General features: G+C 34.8%; 1 protein-coding gene and 1 non-coding gene across 3 annotated transcripts; one reads left to right on the top strand and one right to left on the bottom strand.

Annotated features, from left to right (window-relative positions):
- Positions 1-16,078, bottom strand: LOC129257431 (myosin light chain 1/3, skeletal muscle isoform-like). 2 transcript variants are annotated; one of them, XM_054895751.2, is made up of 6 exons: positions 15,910-16,078; positions 14,607-14,637; positions 10,694-10,837; positions 9,831-9,992; positions 9,228-9,305; positions 1-1,770 (listed from the first exon to the last, which is right to left on the bottom strand). In XM_054895751.2, the coding sequence occupies exons 1-6, from the start codon at positions 15,910-15,912 to the stop codon at positions 1,730-1,732; spliced, it is 459 nt and encodes a 152-aa protein (XP_054751726.1). In that variant the 5' UTR covers positions 15,913-16,078; the 3' UTR covers positions 1-1,729. The 2 variants fall into 2 exon arrangements, with proteins under 2 accessions (XP_054751726.1, XP_054751727.1); XM_054895752.2 differs by lacking the exon at positions 1-1,770 and adding an exon at positions 5,802-7,893 and having other exon boundaries at positions 15,910-16,002.
- Positions 16,079-17,997: 1,919 nt separating this feature from the next.
- Positions 17,998-18,070, top strand: TRNAV-AAC (transfer RNA valine (anticodon AAC)). The gene has a single exon. It is a non-coding gene; the product is annotated as a tRNA-Val (tRNA).
- Positions 18,071-20,902: the final 2,832 nt, after the last annotated feature.

Here is a 20,902-nt window from a genome sequence, read left to right as displayed (position 1 = left end):
GAATTTGCCACATATTTTTTTTAATCTGTAGCAAAAAATCATGGTTACAAATTGGCAACAAGTTTATACAAATTTGTACATGTAAACAATGAAAAAGTAACAAGCAAAATTCTACAAAGTGTACAGGAAAAGCAGAAATAATAAAAACACCGCATTATTCTTCTATCTGAAACTGTTGTGACTGAAGATATTTTCTCTGTTGTAATTTATTTTAGCAATAATTTATCACTAATTTGGTATTGCACTCTCATAACACAGTACACTAATATGTTAGCTTGTAATGAAACATTTCTGCACACAAGCATAATAGAAGATACATTTTTACCCAGGAAATGCTCTAGAAAATGGTTCTTTGTTTCAAGCTAATAGAAAATGAAATCATTTTCAATTCAGTATGATATATATAAAACATTTTATAACATTGAAACTAACAGAATACAACTCTTACTTTACACACATAAGAACATGACATTAATAATTGGTTGGGTACAAACATGTCTTTAGATAATACCCTTCCCTATTAGATTTAACAATGTCCAACAAGCTGAAATAATTTTAATTTGTACCAATACTGTGATTTATTGGTCTTTCACAATTACTGGGTATTCTTTCTGACAGAAACATACGGCAGTCTTGTGTATAAACCTCCAGTAACTTCCAACACCCGTTTCAAAGTCGTGTTTAACACATCGCCAACAAAGCGGTATTATTTCTGTTGAAAATAAAGTGAATTTGAATGTGATATAAAACTGATCATCAAATCATTGTTGATTCTAGGCGACATATTCGTATTCTGCATGATTATATATCCTCTGGTTTTCTCTCTCATCTTCAGTGCCGAATATGTTTCGAGGAAACATGATCATTTATCAGCCAACCTTACCCCATCCCCTCCTCTTCCCTACGCAGTCCAGACATTAATACTCGTCCAACATATTGTACATGATTTTCTTCACAAAAGCTGTCCACAGCGAGGAAGTAGAAATCATAAAGAGAGAAAAGAAAGAGATATTGACACCAAAAGTCTGATAAAATACATAATCACGACATTTAATTAATGACTGGACATTCTTGAAATGGCATGAAACTTGTCCAGGATCACTGACCCCGTCATGCTATACAATGAACTCTTACAAGGAAATGTGATGACGACATGTAATAAGCCCATATCCATATTTTATGTCGATACAATATCGATATGGGTTTATCGAAAACTGATAAAATGATCGAGCGCATGAGTCAAGTTATAGCGCAGCACGTCAGATCATGGAATATTGGATGTAGAGATGGGGGTTTGAAATTGCCGATCACATATGAAATGGCAAAACGGGGGACTTGAAAGCGAGCGAATGGATGAGTTGAATAAGTATGCGTTTCTGAATCATATCCCCTGCAATAAACTTACCACTGTTTGAAAAATATCGAGTTATAGGATCAAGTTTCTATTCGTCAACTTATATTCTCTAACTCTGACAAGATGATCGAACAGCAGTGAGAATGAGAGAGAGAAAAAGTCACTTTGAACTTGCGGTGATTGTGATGAATATCGATCCCCTCATTCTCCCATGGGCGAGGCGAATCAGAAAAAACCCGAAGAGGATGAAGATGATGATGATGATGATGGTGGTGGTGGTGAGAGTGAGTGAGAGATGGCGAAATTGATGCAATCGGCCTTTTCGCCCCAAAACGGACAATGACGATGTTGATGACGTCAATGATTTCAGCTCAGTTAATAATCGATAATGTTGGTCTCGATCTTCTTAACCACATCTGTTTCCATGGAGATGTGTGGATGCAAAATGAAAGACAAAAATATTAGAAACTCATTTTTCGTGCGGATGCAAAATTTCTGATGTGCGTTGTTGATCAATGATTTATGCAAACCGATCTTTCATGCAAAATGTTTTCATTTCGTGCAAAGAATAATGCTGGAATAATGCTGAAGATTCTTATTTTTTATGCAGAGTTTAGCATGCTCGATCTTTTACTGAATAATTTGATAGGAAAAGGGGTGAAAACTTGCAGATTTTTTTATATAATTGAATGCACTTTTCAGTCATATTAAGGTAATAAGTGAAATTTACGACGTTTGCATTGATGACACCATTGGAAGTTTTCGAATTACTTGTCTATAGCTAAGTATTAATTGATTTGGATCTAGTTAATAATAGGCCCTATATTAACAGGATAAAAAAAAAATTTGACTCACCATTTGCAGCTAACTAGACAGGTGCAATGTTTAAACAAGTGCCCATATTTTTGAAAATGGAATAAGTCCAGAACTATGTTGGCAACTACACAATTATGTAATTTCTAGATTTATGAAGTTTTTATTATGATGGGCGAGAAGAATTGTATCATATATATATATATATATATATATATATATATATATATATATATATATATATATATATATATATATATATATATATATTAATGAGGCAAAGTGGTAATGCATTGTACTAAGTTCCAACAGTTTATTTTGAATTCCAAATTTTCGACGTTAAACATACGTCTTCTTCAGGGATACAATATATATATATATATATATATACTTTGTCAATGATTAAGTTGAATATAACATTATCAAAATAAAGATTATCCATATTTAGAGAGTTAATGTCACTGATGTGTATAGACCCCAAAGTTACATGACCAAGACAAAAAAAGGGGGCCGAAAAGAAATGATAAGGAATGGAAAAGGGTGAAGTGTGATGTGTTTTCTTATTAAAACTTTGTTGAAATATATCAGATTTTTGTGATTTTCAGCTTTTCTCGTTAAAGGAAAGATCTACCCTCTGGTGCTAAGTTACTTTTGAATAAAGCAGGATTGGGAAATTTTAAAGTTTCATGTTGTGACGTCACATGCAAGGCCCATAATTGCGATAGATTGCAGCTTTAATGGTTCTTGCTGTTTGAATAATACATTTTTAATAGAAATTCCTGCGGTATACTCGCAGGTACGTTACAAAATTAGAAGTCGAAATATGGCCTTAATAAAAAACGGACATACTGAAGATTTTCAACATGCACTCATCGGAGTAAAATCGCATGAATGACCAGAACGCTAGAGCGAATCAATATCAGCTTCAGTATGTCCGTTTTTAAGGCTATTTTACGATTTTTGCGGTACCAACATTCAAAGTCCAAAACTTGTTTTACTCTTTGGAGGATGTTTACGAAACCTTTCTTGATTATGTTTCTTTAATATTTTGCTTTGATTGAAGCAACTTAGGCCAGGGTGGACTTCCCCTCTAAAGGATAGTTCTAATGGAATATACACTCTAAAAAAAAATTACCCAATATTGGGTAAAATGGGAACATGCATGTTTTGGGGGTAAAAAGATGCGAAATATTTTGTAAATTTTACGCAAAGTTGCGATAAAAATTTACCCTTTATACTTGCATTTTGCCCAATATTGCGGGGAAAAAATCACCCAGCAAACAGGTATGTTCCCTTTCTACCCAATATTGGGTAAAATTTTACTATCTGTTTTTAGAGTGGATTCATTCTCGATTTTAATGGATGTTCGTGCAGGTTTCTGACTTTCCAGTGTGTGTATCGTGCTTTAAGTTTAAATTATTCTTACGTTCAAGTAAAATACATTTAGATGCAAGCAAGTGCAGACTTCAAAACTTCTGGCCAATTACAGCGTTGTATCTGTTCACACTGTTTTAGTGATTTGCGACTGCAGCACAAATGTCACTTCAGTGACACTCTCTCATAAAATTTTAACCAGCCCCAAAGTTGGTTAAAATAGTAACCGACCAACCGTTGGTTTAAAAATGCCAATTCATTTTGCATGCATTTTTGTTTTAATCAAACAGTTGGTAGGTACATGTTGTAGCCTACCTGGTTGGTTAAGAAAAATCTTGGAGTGGTAGGATGCAATAACAATTTCGTTGACTATCAATGCATCCAGAATTATGGTGTCAAAAATATTAGAAGATAATTTTTTTTCATTTATTTGTAATTCATTCATGCCATTGAATAAAGAAGAAAAAAAAACAGGTGCAGATTTGGATAGGATCCCCCCTTAAGCACTATTTCCTTAGGCCAGGGAATGTTTCATGAAAGTTGTGAGTTCTGACAATCTCAGTGAAATCCTTGGTTTTGATTGGCTGAGAGGCACTTACCTCTGACTGTTACTATGGTAACTGTCGGAGAAAGACAACTTTCATGAAACGGTCCCCAGAATAGCCAATAAGTTGCAGTCGAGTGGGGAGCTCAATTTTATTTTGCAATATTATTCTGTCGTTAAATTTGATAAAGTAAAGGAACATTTTATCATTGGTAAAGAAAACGAATTTACTATTTTTTTCGGACACCATATAGTTAAAGTCACTGATTGAGAACTAATGGTGTAAGGCACTGATCTGGAAAGTATTCAGATCAGTGGTGAAAGGCCTCCGCACATCTTACGATTGCTCTGCGACTCGATTTTGGAATAAAACGTAGGAGAATTTGATGCTAATATTGAGACATGAAATATCTTTACTGCGCAATGTTCTAAATCATCATATGAATACCGATGTTCAAGTCTGTGACTATGTTACCATTCTTATTAGAATAAAAACGAATTGAATATCTAGTCGTAATGACGTCATAGCAATCGTACGATTGGCTACGATTTGAAACCAATTTGGCCTTCACTACAAAATAAATGCTTTCAATCATCCAAAATTGTTATATTAATATTCTTTCAATTAATTTGAACTTAAAATAAAACGATACTTTTCATTCAAATTTTCAGAAAATTAGATTTGTTCCAAAATCGGATCGTGGACCAGTCGTCATGTGTGCAGTCACACCAACGATATCGACTCCAGTCCGATCAAAGTTGTAATGTTTTTCCGAATGACATATCGTCGGTCGATTTGGAATCGGTTCAGTTTGTGTAATTGTGACATTGTTCAAGATATAGATTTAACTTGTTTTTATTTTTTTCACAGATAATCAATTTCACAGTATTCACAATATTTTTTTTTCAGGAATAACCTCTCCATAAGCGATCACTGAGAGGTTCAAATATTCTCTCCCATCTTTGTGTGGATATAAAAGGGTGAAGATTTCGACTAATTTCTAGCTACCTGTTGTTAGTACAAAATATGCATTTACTCTTTAAAATTAAGCCACAATTAAGTATTTATTTTGTATAGCCGCTTTACTCTAACAAATATTATACAATAGCAAGATATAGTCTGTACAACGAAACATGAAAATACAAAACGAATGAAAAATTGCCCATTGTGTATACCCCCTTCCCCCACCCCCCCCCCCCCCTCTCCAAAAAAAAAACAGTGAGAAATAAAATCCCTAACATAATAAATCAATACAACTTCTCTAAATGAAAATGTACCAAGAAACGTTTATATACCTCTTATGATCTGTATTTATGTTACTGTATTTGAAATACACTGTGTCCTGTATTATTGCACTCTAAACTCCTTTAAAACCACTCCGAAAGCTGAATGCTTAAATACAATTTCATGTCAGGAAAATGTATCAAAGGCGTATCCGTCTTCTTAGATGTTAAACTCTTGATTTTTGTTTTTAGTGTGTACATGTATATTTTAAAATTTGATCTGGGATATATCAATGTACTTTTAAATCTAATTCAACAAATAATGATTTAATTAAACATTGCTACAATAATTCATTGAAAGTTTGAAAAACCGTTGCTTCTGAAAGTTTTTAAAAGCATCTTTAAATTTGATAATAAACATCACATAACAAGGAAAAACGTTTTGCGTATACATGCAAAGAAAAATCCATTGTGGTTTTTCCCCTTTTCGTTTTCTTCTTCTTCGTCGCCGAATGGGTCATTCATGATTCAATATGCAAATAAGTATTTTGGTACATAATTATAGGCATAACTGAAATTCACTTGTATCTAGATTTTTGTCATGATGTAGATTTTTTGTTGTATTAAAAATACATATAGGAGGGGCCTATATTGATTTCGACTCTGCGGATACCAGCATTGATGCAATATTGGATGCTGTCTGTGCAAGTTATAAAGATGTCATTAAAAACATTATGTGATATAGAATACTGATCTAAGATTCTTAAAGTGGAGCAAAATGCAATACAAATGCCAAGTGAAATACCATGTGAAATCGACGTACTAGTGTCGCCTCTACACTGTACAAACACTCGTGTTAAGTCAACCCCAACCGGGTATCTATATTTTTATATATATATAGGAAAACCCCAGAAAAGCATTGAAAAGGCAGCGCCAGATTGGCTTTGAGCTAACACCAGATAGGCAATTAACGATATAATGCGCGTTTAAACTATAATTCTACTTCACTGGTGTTGTTTCAAATGGTGCTACCGGGTCTGTGTCAAGTCAACACCAGTGTTTATGCTGTGTACACAGTAAAATGCCGTTTGAATTTTTTTACAACGCTGTTTACTTTATTAACCTTACAGTAGTCGTCTAACAGTTTAAACAATCATGTTTGATTTGTTGAGAATTAAATATGGTAATCATATTTTGTTGTTTATGATTATTTAAACAACTACTGTAAGGATCATAGAGTAAACAGTGTTGCATATAAAAAATAAATAACCAGCGTTTTACTGTGTAAGTCATTGATTACACAAGTAACATTCGTATTTATGAAGCATAATGCATTACCAATGTCTAGTGATAATAAATATGTGCAATAATGTTTAGAGGCCAAAAAAATGACGTATGAAGACATTTTGCGAAGGTGGTGAAACATGCAAATACCATTGCCCCATACATAGTAAAAACATTATATTTATACAACCTGGTGTACTATATGAACGAATCAGCAACTATTTAAAATTTAAACAATATTGTTTAAAATTTAAACAACAATGCCGAATTTCTGATTTTGTTGCCTAAAAGTTGTTGCTTGAATGTTTTAAAACATTATGTTTGAACTCTCTTAAAGAACAATTATAAGTTCATATAATAAACAAGAATGTAGACATGTTGTTTTAATATATTTTTACTGTGTAACACATTTTTTAAGGATTGTAAACTCTGGTCGTAGCATTAACTAAATTGAGAGGAAAGGTGAATATAATATACGTGCAGACGAAAGACTCGTCAGACATGCATCTTTTCGACTTCATATGAACTTAATTCAAGACCAGTAAAACAAATCAGTTACAATTACCAGAAATTCAATGGGCTCAGCTGCGTGCAACTGTTATTTTAGTCTTATTTCACTATTTTCCAGTCATATGTAACGAGAATATAGTCAGAAATATGACTCGACAAGTAAGTTGCATCCTACTGACCACTGATGTAGTCAATTTGACTCGTTTGTTTTAAGAGTGTATCGGGACGTTGTCACGTCACGTAACTGTTTACAATGTTTACCTTTGGTGACTAAAAAGCTTGGCTGTTGCTTTCCCATCAAGCAAGAAATTATGTTTGCTATCATGCAAAGTGTTCATTCTCGATGCAATCATAACGGAAAATGCAATATATTACCATCACAGAGCATTCTGCAAATTTGCATCTATATTTGAATAGATATAAAGATGTCAGCTGGACATGGTGACTTCAATGCGGGCTTGATGGAGAAGAAATAAGACCTGGCGCATTCCATAAATTACCATGCCAAAAAGTGTTCATAATGCATTCTCTTGCAGTTGGTGAAAATGGGTGTTGAAATACTCGATGATTTTTTTGTCACCGAAAAGAGGGAAAATGATTTTGATAATGACGCGGAAGATACTGAAGATGAAACAGTGATGGAATCATTACGTAATAACCCATAGCAGATTCTGATGATGATGATATCAGATTGTGATGATGATGATGACGTCATATTCAGGTGCATGCACTTGCCTTGACGATGATGATGGTTATTCAAAAGCATTTACCATCAACTTAGCGACAATTTCTGTTCCAGGAGAAGTGACATTAAACACACGTGTATACATAACACAAAAGAAAAAAAAGAATATTACATGCTCATCATATTGAGAACGTGCAAATAATCATTGATGTAAGATTGATTTATTCATATCTCCATTTGCTAAATAAAAAAAGATAAATGCATGTGCAAGGAAACTTGCTTCTTTGCTTATAATGATAGCATTGTACGACATAAATGTGCATTGAATTTTGTAATACTTTATTTCATGCTAAATGAACTTTATTTGCTTTTAGTTAATACTGTAAAATGCCATTTTATGTCTGAATTATCTTGCAATGGTTGAAAGCCTTAAAGCTCGGGATTCTTTTCGTTGAAATGCAGTGATTTCAAGATGCAAATGTATAATCATTCGTACAGTGAAAACATGCTAGGTGGGTGCAGGTACAATTATTTTGAGCATCAAATTTAACGAAATAATTTAATCTTAATTGAACAGTGATTACAAATTATTCTGTAAATCTCTAACAGTAACCATTTCCCAATTAAATACCAATTTAAGCGAAATACCCACATAATTGAAATACACTCAACACTATTTTATGGAATGTAGTAGGTCAAATTTATAATTTCTAATTTTCAAACATTAAAAAAAAACCCAGATCCAATCTCTTCTTATATAATTAACGCTGTGCATGGTACTATATCAAATATAATATGACTAATTTTAGGTCCCAAATAAATCAGTTACCATAATCGCAATGTCGGCGTATACACAGTGTTCACGATTGCTACCTCATTTTGTCAAATGCCAGGAATAGTAGACCTAATTAATTAAGTTGGATATGTAATTCACATGAGATGCATTCGAATGAAATGTAAAACGGCGCCCACCAGTCATCAATCAGGGATCCTGTGCGGATCCATGGGGGTAAGGGGGTATGCGCCCCCGTGCCTAATGTTAGCATTTAGCCTCACCCTATCATTATTTTTTAAACAGAAATGGATCCCTTCTTTGGAGGTGAGTACCCCTACTCCCCCTTTTTTGTTGGGGCGGGGTTCAGAAAAATAATACCCACTTCTTATGCCCCGGTCGTCAAATATCAACTCCTGGGGCCCGTATCATTAAAGTGTCATAACCCCAGCTCGACGTCATCTCTATGGAAAGGCCAAGCTGGACAACAATCGTCTTTGAACAGACGTACGCGTTATATATGCATATTCCATGGGTCTGCACTGTCCAGCTTGGCTGTCCATAGTAGTGGCGTCAGACCGGAGTTCTGACGCTTTCAATTAAAACAGGCCAAATTACATTCGCTAAGTTATCAGGGATAAAGGGGAAAGAGATATTTTGTTCTTACCGTCAATATTGACCTGTCCTTTCTTGTCTTCCATTCCCTTGAGAATAACATCGGCCTCAGCTTCCTCTAGCCTCTCACCTGGAACAAAATAATATTAAGTCATTTGTCATCATCATCATCATCATCATCGTCATTACCATCATTACCATCATCGTCATCATCATCACCATCATCGTTATCATCATCGCCATCATCGTCATCATCATCACCATCATCATCATCATCACCATCACCACCATCATCGTCATCATCATCACCACCATCATCATCATTATCATCGTCATCATCATCATCACCACCACCATCAACATCGCCATCGTTGTCATCATCATCACCATTATCATCATCGTCATCATTATCATCATCACCATCATCACCTCCACCACCATCATCATCATCATCACATTCTCCTCCTCCTCATCACCATCATCATTATCACCATCATCATCACCACAACCACAACCATCATCATCATCTTAACATCATAATCACCACCACTACCACAATTACCTCCACCCCGGCCACCACTTATGTCACTATATCATCATCTCTTTCACCATTGTCATCCTCATCATCCACCGTTGTTATCATCCACATCGTTACCTAGAGTGCAAATAACGTGACGGATCTCTGCACAGTTGACTGTCCCGCTGTTGTCCTTGTCAAATACTTTCAATCCTTCGATGAAGTCGTCATGGGTACCAAACTTGCCTGCTGTCACATCCTTCATCATGGGGTAGAAGGTCTCCCAGTCAACACGGTCGTCTAAAATTATATAAAATGATAACATACTCTATATTTTTAATTTTCCCATTGGCAAATATTTACACTACTTAAAAAAGTAATTGCACTTCTATCAGAGGGACACACTGCCTCTCCTGCCCTGTCCCCCTATACACTCATTACCTGTAAAAAAAAAACAGATATGAATTAAATGACCCACTCCCAGCATGCCCCCCTCCCCGATACGTCAGGTGTAACCCATCCACAAAAAGGAGGGATGCAAATGAATTGTACTTACACCCATGAGGTATGAAAATAATTCACCCCCTGCACCACTCAGGTACGCTAGTGATACCCCCCCCCTATCCTCCCATTCCCCCTCAGATAAACTTGCATTTCCCACCCCCTCCAAAAATGAGGTATGAAAATGACCCACCTGCCTGTCACCCCCCCCCCTCCCCCCAAAAAATGAGGTATGAAAATTAATTACACTTACACTTACACTCATCAGGTATGAAAATTACCCACCCGCTTCCCCCCCCCTTCGGCGAGGTACGCTAGTGTTACCCCCCCCCCAAAAAAAAAAAAAAAAAAAAAAATAGGAGGTATGAAAATGAATTGCATTTTCACTAGATTTATTTGGTATAAAAATGACCTACTCGCCCTTCTTTGCTCCCCTCAAATAGTGTCCCCCCCCCCCCCGAAAAAAATAATAATCAGGTATAAAACCGAGTTGTACTCACACTCGTCCCTGTCTGGACCGACGACTTTCTTGATAGCCTTCTCTGTTGGGTTCCACAGCAACGACCTCATGACATGTCCAATATGAGGGACAGCAACCTTGTTATCTCCTTTCCTATCCCACATCATAAATGTGTCCTTGTACTCTGCAGATTATGATGAGATATGAAAAATATAACGCTTTGCAAAAGAAACTAAATAAAAAGCTCAATAGTTGGTTTACGAAAGACCCTGCACGTTCGTGATAGCTCATTTCGAGTAAATCAAGAAAAGTATATGATTTTTGTTTACGTCCAATGAGGGTATGTGGAATTCCGGGATATGAATTAGGAACAAGATGGGATCAGCAACAATATCCCATGCCTAACTCAATTTGGCCAGAAGATAGGCTTGGCTCGTTCTTATTGCGAATTACTTCAACCATCCATTTTTTTCTTCCAATTAGTTTGTTAATTCGATTACATTTTACTTATGTATCTGGTTATAATAATATGGATTAAAGAGATAGAGAGAGGGGGGGGGGGGTAACAAACTCTTATCGTAATGGGGGTTGTGACGACACAACTTTGGGCTTGGGGGACTTGTAGGGGACAAAGAATTAAAGGGGAATCCAACCCAACTAAAACTTGTTTTTGTAAGGAAAAGAAAAATCAGACAAGTTGATAGGTGAACGTTTGAATAATATTGGAAAAACAACAAGAAAGTTATGAATTTTTAAAAGTTGTAAATATTGGTAATCACTATACCCATGGAGACTTCAAATTGGCCGCATATGGAATGTCATAGTGATGTAAGGCAAGGACTACTCTTCCATGTACTCCAATACATATTATGGCTAAAATGTCATTTTTCCCAAAAGTTTTATTTCAAATAATACTTTTCTTGCATGAGGACATAAAACAATATACTACCTGGGTTATATTTAGATTACTGCCCCAGGGGAATGGGTACTTAGGAGAAAACCACAAATCCCTGATAATAAGTACATGGCCTATGGGAAAGTTGTCCTTGCCCTTTGTCATAATTTACTTACCCAGTTGCCAATTTGAAATCTACATAGTATTAGTGATCTCAATCTTAAAGCAGCTATAACTTTCTTATTGCTTGTCCGATTTCTTTCAAACTTTCACCATTCTGATGTTTAATTTATTTTTATCCTTCCCAACACAACATTTTATGGCCAAGGCTGGATTCCCCTTTAAGGTGATCAGTAATCTGACATTTTTACAACTCCGTTATAAATTCATTTAATGACAACTTCCGTTTTCGCTATCATCAACTTCAACTTCAAGAAGGGGCGTAATGAGCCAGATTTTTTAGGGGGCTAGATATGGCGTATCGCGTAAAATTTATAAAAAGTTGCGAGAGAGCGACATGTTTATTACAAAAATCCAATCTTGTGATACATTTTTTGACAAATTCTGAAGAAAAAAAATTTGGCGTGGGGGGTGAGCCCCCCCCCCAAGCATCTGTACGTCAGTGACTTCAAGTGTATTTTATCTTCCAATTAATGCAAAAGGAAAATCGACGAAATTTGAATTAAAACCCAGTGTGAATTACTGAATTCAGGGCAACAATGATAAATCCGGATTACATTTTAAACATATATCATCTTCGACAACATTCTATTTGGGTCATATTTCATGTAAATTATGTACGGGGGCGTACGTGTTTGAGAAATTAAGAATTGTAGAAAAAAAAACCAACAACATTCCTATATTAGTTTTATTCATTTCGATTAACAAACTAGACATTTCAGAACTAAGCGTCAAAGTTGTCTAATCTAATCTTACACGCGCCGAGTAAATAATTATGTTTGCCTTTAAATTGTATGTGCAGATGGCAAAATGTTATCTCAATCTCAAACATGATGTCGTTATCGACAAGATTCTAATCGGCTTACAAGAAAACCAACTTGTCAAGCATAAGGTCATAAGTAAACGACAATCTGCTAGAGACACAACACGCACCGCCAAATTTGGTAAAAGGAGTCTTGGCAAGCTCAACGCGCATGCGCCATGGACCATGGCGGTTTAGATGTTTGACATTCCAGCTGTGTTGGATGTGGGGATGTGGCGTCGTTAGCGGGGTCAGCCGCATCCCGAAAAAGGCCTGCATGGTATTTTTTTCTCGAGAAGGCCATACAGCTCGAACTTCGTGCTGCATTTATATACCAACGTGTTTTAACCACACTAGTTAGGCAGCAGACTCTTTTTGCATTATGTTTATCACATTACATTTTTGAATGGAGATAATTTTAAAGCTGCACATGCAAGCGTTTTTGCAGCTGCATGATTAATTGTGATAGGATTAATAATTGCAAGAGGGGACCTTTAGATTGGGCCCGCCGTTTACGATAGTTTCAAATTAAATTAAAAATGAGATTGATCTCAAATCGTGTATTTCTGTAAAAAGATAGAAATTTCGATCAATCTCAATTGAGTTTCATTAAAATCTTTTTATAACGCAACTCTTAAAAACTCGGGCCTGAAGTGCATGGGCCATTAGGAGAAATTGAAGTACAGCAACCATTTTCGAAGCCACATGCGCTTTTGTGTGCTCTAATTCCACTTTGCAAATATAATTGTATATTTAAATAAATCTATTGAAGTGGAAATGGAGTATGAACTGCTAGCATCTATGTTCACCACCTAAATGGTAAATTCTTAGCTGTTTACCCCACCCCTCTGCCCCTGGTCTCCCCCCCCCCCCCCACTAATGCTTCATAGTAAATCTCATCGATATTTCAAAACTTGACGACCAAAGCAACTTTTTAAAATGATATTTATTTCCTGAATAATAAAGTTGTCTTATTTGAATTAAAGAAAATGTGAAGATGAGAAAGGTTTGAATTAGGTTATTGTGCAACACATACAAGACACAATAAACAAAGTGTTTTTTTTTCTTAAGAAGAATCTTGCTCATCCCTATAAAGCTCAGCTATAGTACAAATATACCCTGTCTCGATACACTTCAACGTTATTATCTAACACGAGAATTGAAGTTTGTCCTTTACACAAACAAAACCCATCTCAATAAAAGTACCATTCTTCAATAACACTAACATGACTAAGATGAGAGTTTTATGTCCCTGTCTATTGTGAGATTGATGATGACTCAGTTATTGTAAACGGGCATGGAGTGGACATAAAACAGAAAATAATATAAAAAGAATTTAGGAAAATGGATTTAAGTCATGGCATGATGGAGAAAGAACCAACGATACGAATATAGTTTTAAGTAAGAACGAAAATGGCATGCTCCCATGCACATTGACTGAATGAAAAAATATTATTCCGAGTAGTATAATTAGGAGGGGACTCAAGGGGGGGGGGGGCTGTCTCTGATGTGTAAATACCAAACCATTTTTTTTTTACTGTAGGTGATGATAGATTATTCAAAACGAAAGGAACGAAACTAAGATTTTAAAAAAAAGTTTAAGAAGATTGAACCTTCGTTAATAAAAAAGCGAATTGATTAACTATGAAAATTTACACAAGTAAATATGATATTACAGTGATGACACCAAATAAATGTTATCTAGTTATTGATATGGAATGAATATGGTCGGTAAGAAGAAGATGAAATGAACACCGAAGGTCGAATTACGTCAATATGGCCATGACGTCATCCTTGAAAGTGATATATAGGCCTACATAATGTTACAAATCTCAACGACGTCATACTTACAAATGATAGACCAGATAATACTACATTTAAAAAATTGTGCTTTTCAGTATAGATAGATATTCATAATTTATTCATAATAAACTTCGTTGTGTTTCAATATGAGAAACTGATATTTTGAAGATCTTTACATTGGTTACAAATTCATTATAATATTATAAATTAATTAATGCTAATATTAATATTACGCCGGAAAATTCATAGAATCAAGAAGTATGGTATACTCACCCTGCATGTTACTTTCTGAGAACTTGGGATTCTGAAGAAAAAAAATCGAGTTAACAAATTTAATCAGACATTAACATTTTATATACACCATTTCTCATGACTTTGTAGACGGCTATACCGTAAAAGTCCACGTAAGGCCGCTCTATACAGATACTCTTCATCAATAGGCTTATAGTAAATGTGGTTTATCTATAGAGCCTTTTTTCCATTTTGTAGCCTAAAAATATATAAAAATGTCTGAACTCCGGCAAACCTAACAATGTGTATGTATTCCTTTTTGGTGTGCCCTCTCTCCTCTCCCTATACTCCGCGACCCAAACAAAACCTGGCCTTGTATTTCAAGCTTGAATCTTGAAATTCCCGTCAAATTATTTTTTGTTGAAGCCCCCCCCCCCCCAATAATAACAAATGCATCTTTTTAGTTATTAACCCCCATTGACACCAGTCAATAATGTTAAAAAATTAATGCTAATGTTAGTAATTATTTTCAATTACGATTTATGCAATAACGCATTAACATCCAAAAGTTAGCAAGCCACTGAAGAAAAATTGAAATAATTAAATTCATTTCCTAATATTCATCTTTCAGGTGGATCTATGAATTCTATAGATTTGTGATATGAGGTGGTCACAACTGTTACCCTAAAAAGTAATGTGATTATAGATATTATTGGGGATAAACATGTTAACTTAAATAAAATTTGTAATACAGTTACATTGTAATGAGCATAACGTGTATGGAAGGATTCGAAATTCATGAATATAAAAAACAACAACAAATACTCAGCGCTATTAAAATGTTCATATCGTTTGTTGGAGAACAAAAATATTTTATTGAAGAATGGGGGCATCCAGTAATACAGCGTCGGCTAATTTTATTGAAAATCCTTGAGAAATTGTCTTCTGCAAATAATTACCAAAAATTATTCAGTATAAAATAAAAGTGAGTACAGCCACTTACGAAAAATGAACGTTTTATTGCAACTCTTTCACAAAAGAATTTCTTGAACTTAACAACAATAATCAAAGAATGAGGACTATGAAGCGTTATAATTTGTTCTCAAGGAAGGTGCACATGCATACCAAATAATGTATGCTGATTAATCAACATATCCCGTGGTGGGTGTATAGTTTTGTTGCATTATTTCACAAAGTAACATGGCTGTAATCGCATAGAAGAAAGAACAATTTCTATTGTGTGGATCAGCATTGTTCCCTTCTGAAGGATGAAAAGAGAACATAAAAATAAATCTGTAAATTATTAGTCAACTGAAATATGAAATCAAAATAGATACAAGCTTACCATTTTGGAAAGTTTTTATCTGCCTTTATTCCGAGAAGAAGTGAGAAAAGATGCTGTTCCTCTATGGATGCTGCCAAACCCGTAAAGAAACGAATTGAGCAAACATAAGGAGGTATAGATGTACGAAACGAGATCCAGCTCTAGGAGCTGAACTATACACCACCCTCATTGCGCATGCGTAATGAGATACGAGCTATGCCAGGAATTCCCATTCCATTGCACGGGGGCTGATATAAGAATAGATGTTAGGCCCGACCTGACCGGTGAGGAAGATGAGGATGATGGTGAGATGGAGATATATAGAGGAGAAAGAAAAATGTATATCATCGCATATTTTATATTGAAGTATAACTGAGGGGGGGGGGGTACCTCGGGAGACCCGTACGCCTAAGCATATGGGTGACTCAACGACGAACTTTATAGCATGATGGTATGAATGGAATCGCGTTTTCAATCTAAATTACACCTATTCATTCATTCATTCAATCAATCCTGTCAGTCAGTCATTCATTCATTCGTTCGTTCGTTCATTCATTCATTCATTCATTCATTCATTCATTCATTCATTCGATCATTCGATCATTCATTCATTCATTCATCCGTCCATCCATCCATTCATTCATTCATTCATTCATCCATTCATTCATCCATCCATTCATTCATTCAATCATTAATTCATTCATTCGTTCGTTTTTTCGTGCATGCATTATGTATCCCCCAAATTATGAAGGGGTCCATGCAGGCAAGGATATGGGGCAAATTTTCACAAAAATACAGTTTCGTGTTAGATTTATTACGTATAAAGACAGATAATCTCATATTTCAGTTTTTCCCTTTCTTCTCTTTTCCCTCCATGTTGGTCGTAAAAATAGAGGTCCATGTCCCCAATATCTTTCAGTGTCGCCCTGCATAAAATTATAATTGAGAAAATGCTAAAAATAATTACACTATAAGGATTTATAGTATTGTCGGACAGAACATGGAAATCAAAGATCCTTCGGGATTTGATAGTGACTGGGGTAATCGAACAATGTCATATTTTGTTTGTTCATAACTTGATACATACATATACAGGTAGTGAACCCCACTGGAAAACGCTCCTTCATGCTGAGTGTGGAAAAAACAACGCTGCAATTTGCTTGGCGAACCCAGACAAAACAAACTTTATGAATGTAATATTAATTTTTATCATATATATATATCATGATCCTATATATTATCAGAGTAAATAAAGCATTTATACACAGGTTACATTTTGCTTAACTTTGTTTCATTGAGGATTTATTGACCGAGCCGATTTAGTATTTACACCCCGTGGCAGCCAAACACCACGCAGGGGCCAATGCGAGAGAGGGTGCTCTGATCGATACTCTGATCGATATCAATCCCTGGGAAGTTTACCTACGAAAACTTTAATTGTTGTAAAAATAGCAGAAAAAATAGTTTGGATGAAGGTTTGAGGAAAATCCATTAAAGATTAAGAAAATTTATTAGAATGTCAAGTTTTTGATTTGTGACATCATAAACAAGCAGCTGCCCCAAATGTTATGTAATATAAAATGCATAATTTTTTTTATTGGTTCGTGAGTTATGTTTTTTTATCGAGCTGGTGTGAAATCATTTTAGTGAAAGGACAATAAAAAACATTTAAATTTTTTCTGTGAAAATTACATTTCATTGATTTTTACCATACGATGCTGGAAAGCTGCTTGCATATAACATCACAAATCAAATAATTAAAATTTTAGGCCTATACATTTGGCATGGAGTTTCCCCGGCCAAACCTTCGCCAATAAGTTTCTGCTATTTCTACAATGAACTTTTTGTCAGTGTGAACTTCCACTTTAATGTACGTCCACATGTGCTACACTGCGTTTACATGAACGGAACGAAAATTCGCATACGGGTCATTGGGTTTTGAGATTTTGCCTCCATAAGCACCAAATACATGTACATGTTTAAGTGTCAACTTTGAGTCTGTGCGCTAGCAGACTACACGTGGCAAACCTACAAACCGTCACATGATGGCGCTCTATTAAAAACAATCGTTTGTATATATTGTTAAATTTGACTTACTTCATCGTAGCGGTTTCCGTAGTGTAGCGGTTATCACGTGAGTCTAACACACTCAAGGTCCCCGGTTCGAGCCCGGGCGGAAACACGTTTTGCTTTTTTTTTTCTAGTTGCTAATAACAAAATAATTCTCCTGAAATTAAATTCTGTATTTATTTTCTCTGCCGTCCTGTTAATAATTACAAAAACATGCTCATAGTGCCCTGTTTTAATGTCTCGTCTATACTGGTCGACCATCAATCATCCACATGGCCTAATTGTCTTTTTGTCAAATCACCATTTCATTTAATAACCAGTTGGTCCAATATCCATCTAGTCCATATACCATTTGGTCTATGGACAATGTTAATTGTGCAAAATGACTTAAAATTAAATGGATATTATTATTAGACCAACTAGTCATGAGACGAAATGGTGATATAGACGAATGTGATTAGACGAAGTGATGATTGGACCCCATTGGACCATGCAATTAAATTTAATTACACGAAATGTTGATGGACGGAACTTGGGCATTAGACTAAATAAAAGTAGCCTATTGAGTGGACGAGCTGGCAGTATGAGACGAATTAACCTTGAGATCGGCGAGATCGATCACGGGCTGTCGGCCCCCGTGTAGGCCTAACCCACGAAATAAAAGCTTATATCAAGTAGGGTCTTCGACATGTATAGGCCTATTACGATAACAGTAAAACTATAGGTCTATTTACACTATGAAAAAAAAACAGGAGTTATTATTAGAAATAAATAAAAAGATATAAAAATAATTACATTTCATTTATTGGTTTTTGCAACATTTTTCATAACAAAATTCTGGACAAGAAAATACATAGGCCTATCTGAATTTTGACATCAAGATAATGAACAATACTTTTGTACATAAATCATCAAATATATCATACATAAATAGGATGGTTGCAAGGGTCGTTACAAAAGCAAAGCTTGAAAACGTAACAGCCCTGGAAAATAGCCAAAATAATTAATAGTGTCATAAAACGTGCAAGTGCATGAGGGACTGGGAAGGGGGGGGCGGGGGGGGGGGGGGCAAGGGAGATGCTTGGTCCTTGCTTGAAATTAACACGTTTTGTTGTTTGATTTTTAATTTTTATACATGTTCTAGATAAAAGTCAAGGTCTAATTAAAATAATGATAACAATGATAATTATTTTCTTTTTTAATTTGTTAGGTATTGGTTTAATTGCAATTCTTTTATAGTTCGTTTAAAGGAATAAATTATCTTGTCAGCTTGAGTGAATCTGGCAATGCATTCCAAATATCAGGTCCATGATGTCTAAGTGTTTTATGTGCAAATAGTGTCCTGGGATTGTTTAAGTGAATATTATTGCATGTTCTTGTTGGATATGAGTGTAAATTGTTATTATATGAAAATAAATCCGTGAATAATGCATGGAGGAAGCATGTCATAATTATATCTATGCATAAACAGTGCTATTTGTAAAGTATTAATATCATTTATCTTAAATATTTTCAGACGATAAAAAAGAGGGTCAGTAGAAAGATATGCAGATTTTGAACAAATTCTAACCGCTTTCTTTTGCCAATGAAAGTATATGATCAAGCCTTGTCTTGCAGCTATTCCCCCAAATGAGGTTACAGTAGTGAATATATGGCAAAATCAATGCATTATAATTATATCATAACAAGAAATTTCTCTGGTAAGATTTTTTTTAATTTACATAATATTGTAGTAGTACTGAACATTTTTCATGAATTCAATCATATCATACACAATATAAAAAAGACATACAAAGAATGTTAAAAAATTATTACATATACAATAAATAATTGACAGTGAAGAGAAAATAACGTGATCTATATTTAGGCTAACCGTATATGTTTCATCTTCCCTTTGATTTTTAAGAGGAAGAATATTCTTTAATTCCTCTTAAAATGGAAAAAGTTTCGTATTCCCTTCAGGTCATTGGGAAGAGAATTTTAATGTTTGCAGTATTATACTACCTATCCTTTCTGGTTAGCTGAAGTTGAAATGACTGCCATTTCTTGTATTATTGAATTCAGTAAAATGTGGATGAAAATCCCCCACCCCCTCATTTGCAAAAGCTGGAAAAGTTGAATCCGTCCCAGTGTGTGGATTCGCCCAGGGCGTTTGATTGTGACTACATGTAATATTAAAGGACAAGTCCACCCCAACAAAAAGTTGATTTGAATAAAAAGAGAAAAATCCAACAAGCACAACACTGAAAATTTCATTGAAATCGGATGTATAATAAGAAAGTTATGACATTTTAAAGTTTTGCTTAATTTCCCAAAACCGTTATATGCACATCCTGGTGGGTATGTAAATGAGGAGACTGATGACGTCATCCACTCACTATTTTTTTTTTATTTCATTATATGAAATAGGGAATATTCTATTTTTCTCCTCATTTTCAAGTGAAACAATAATTAATTTCTCCCTGAACATGTAGAATGAGCATTGCTTAATACTATATGATTCAGTCAAGTTGGCCCTTATTGTCAAATCTATAGAAAAATGAAATATTGTATAATTCAAACAATAAAAAACAAAAGAAATAGTGAATGAGGGACATCATTGACTGTCTCATTCGAGTTGTGCATATCATTGTTTTGTGAAAAATAAGCAAAACTTTAAAATGTCATAACTTTCTTATTTTATATCCGATTTTGGTGAAATTTTCAGCGTTTTACTAGTTTGATATTTCTCTATTTATTCAAATCAACATTTTTCTTGGGTGGACTTGAACTTTAATAAATGATAAAATTAGTTTGTTGTAAAAACAGCAGAACAAATTATGATAAATATTGCCCGAAGGAAAAATCCATCGAAGAGTGAAAAAAAGGGTTTAATTTATTTGATTTGTGACGTTATATGCGAACAGCTTTCCGGCATATCGTATGGTATAAATCAATGAAATGT

The sequence above is a fragment of the Lytechinus pictus genome, chromosome 3 (genome assembly GCF_037042905.1).
Source record: "Lytechinus pictus isolate F3 Inbred chromosome 3, Lp3.0, whole genome shotgun sequence".
In the NCBI taxonomy this organism is placed as follows: Eukaryota; Metazoa; Echinodermata; class Echinoidea; order Temnopleuroida; family Toxopneustidae; genus Lytechinus; species Lytechinus pictus.
This window is presented reverse-complemented; position numbering and strand designations above follow the sequence as displayed.

What these genes read in the sequence shown, in the direction of transcription:
- LOC129257431 (XM_054895751.2), bottom strand. An exon ending in CGGTCCAGACAGGGACGAGT is followed by an intron (nt 9,993 to 10,693) that starts GTGAGTACAACT and finishes ATATAATTTTAG; the next exon opens with ACGACCGTGTTGACTGGGAG. An exon ending in AGGACAGGTCAATATTGACG is followed by an intron (nt 1,771 to 9,227) that starts GTAAGAACAAAA and finishes CCATGGAAACAG; the next exon opens with ATGTGGTTAAGAAGATCGAG.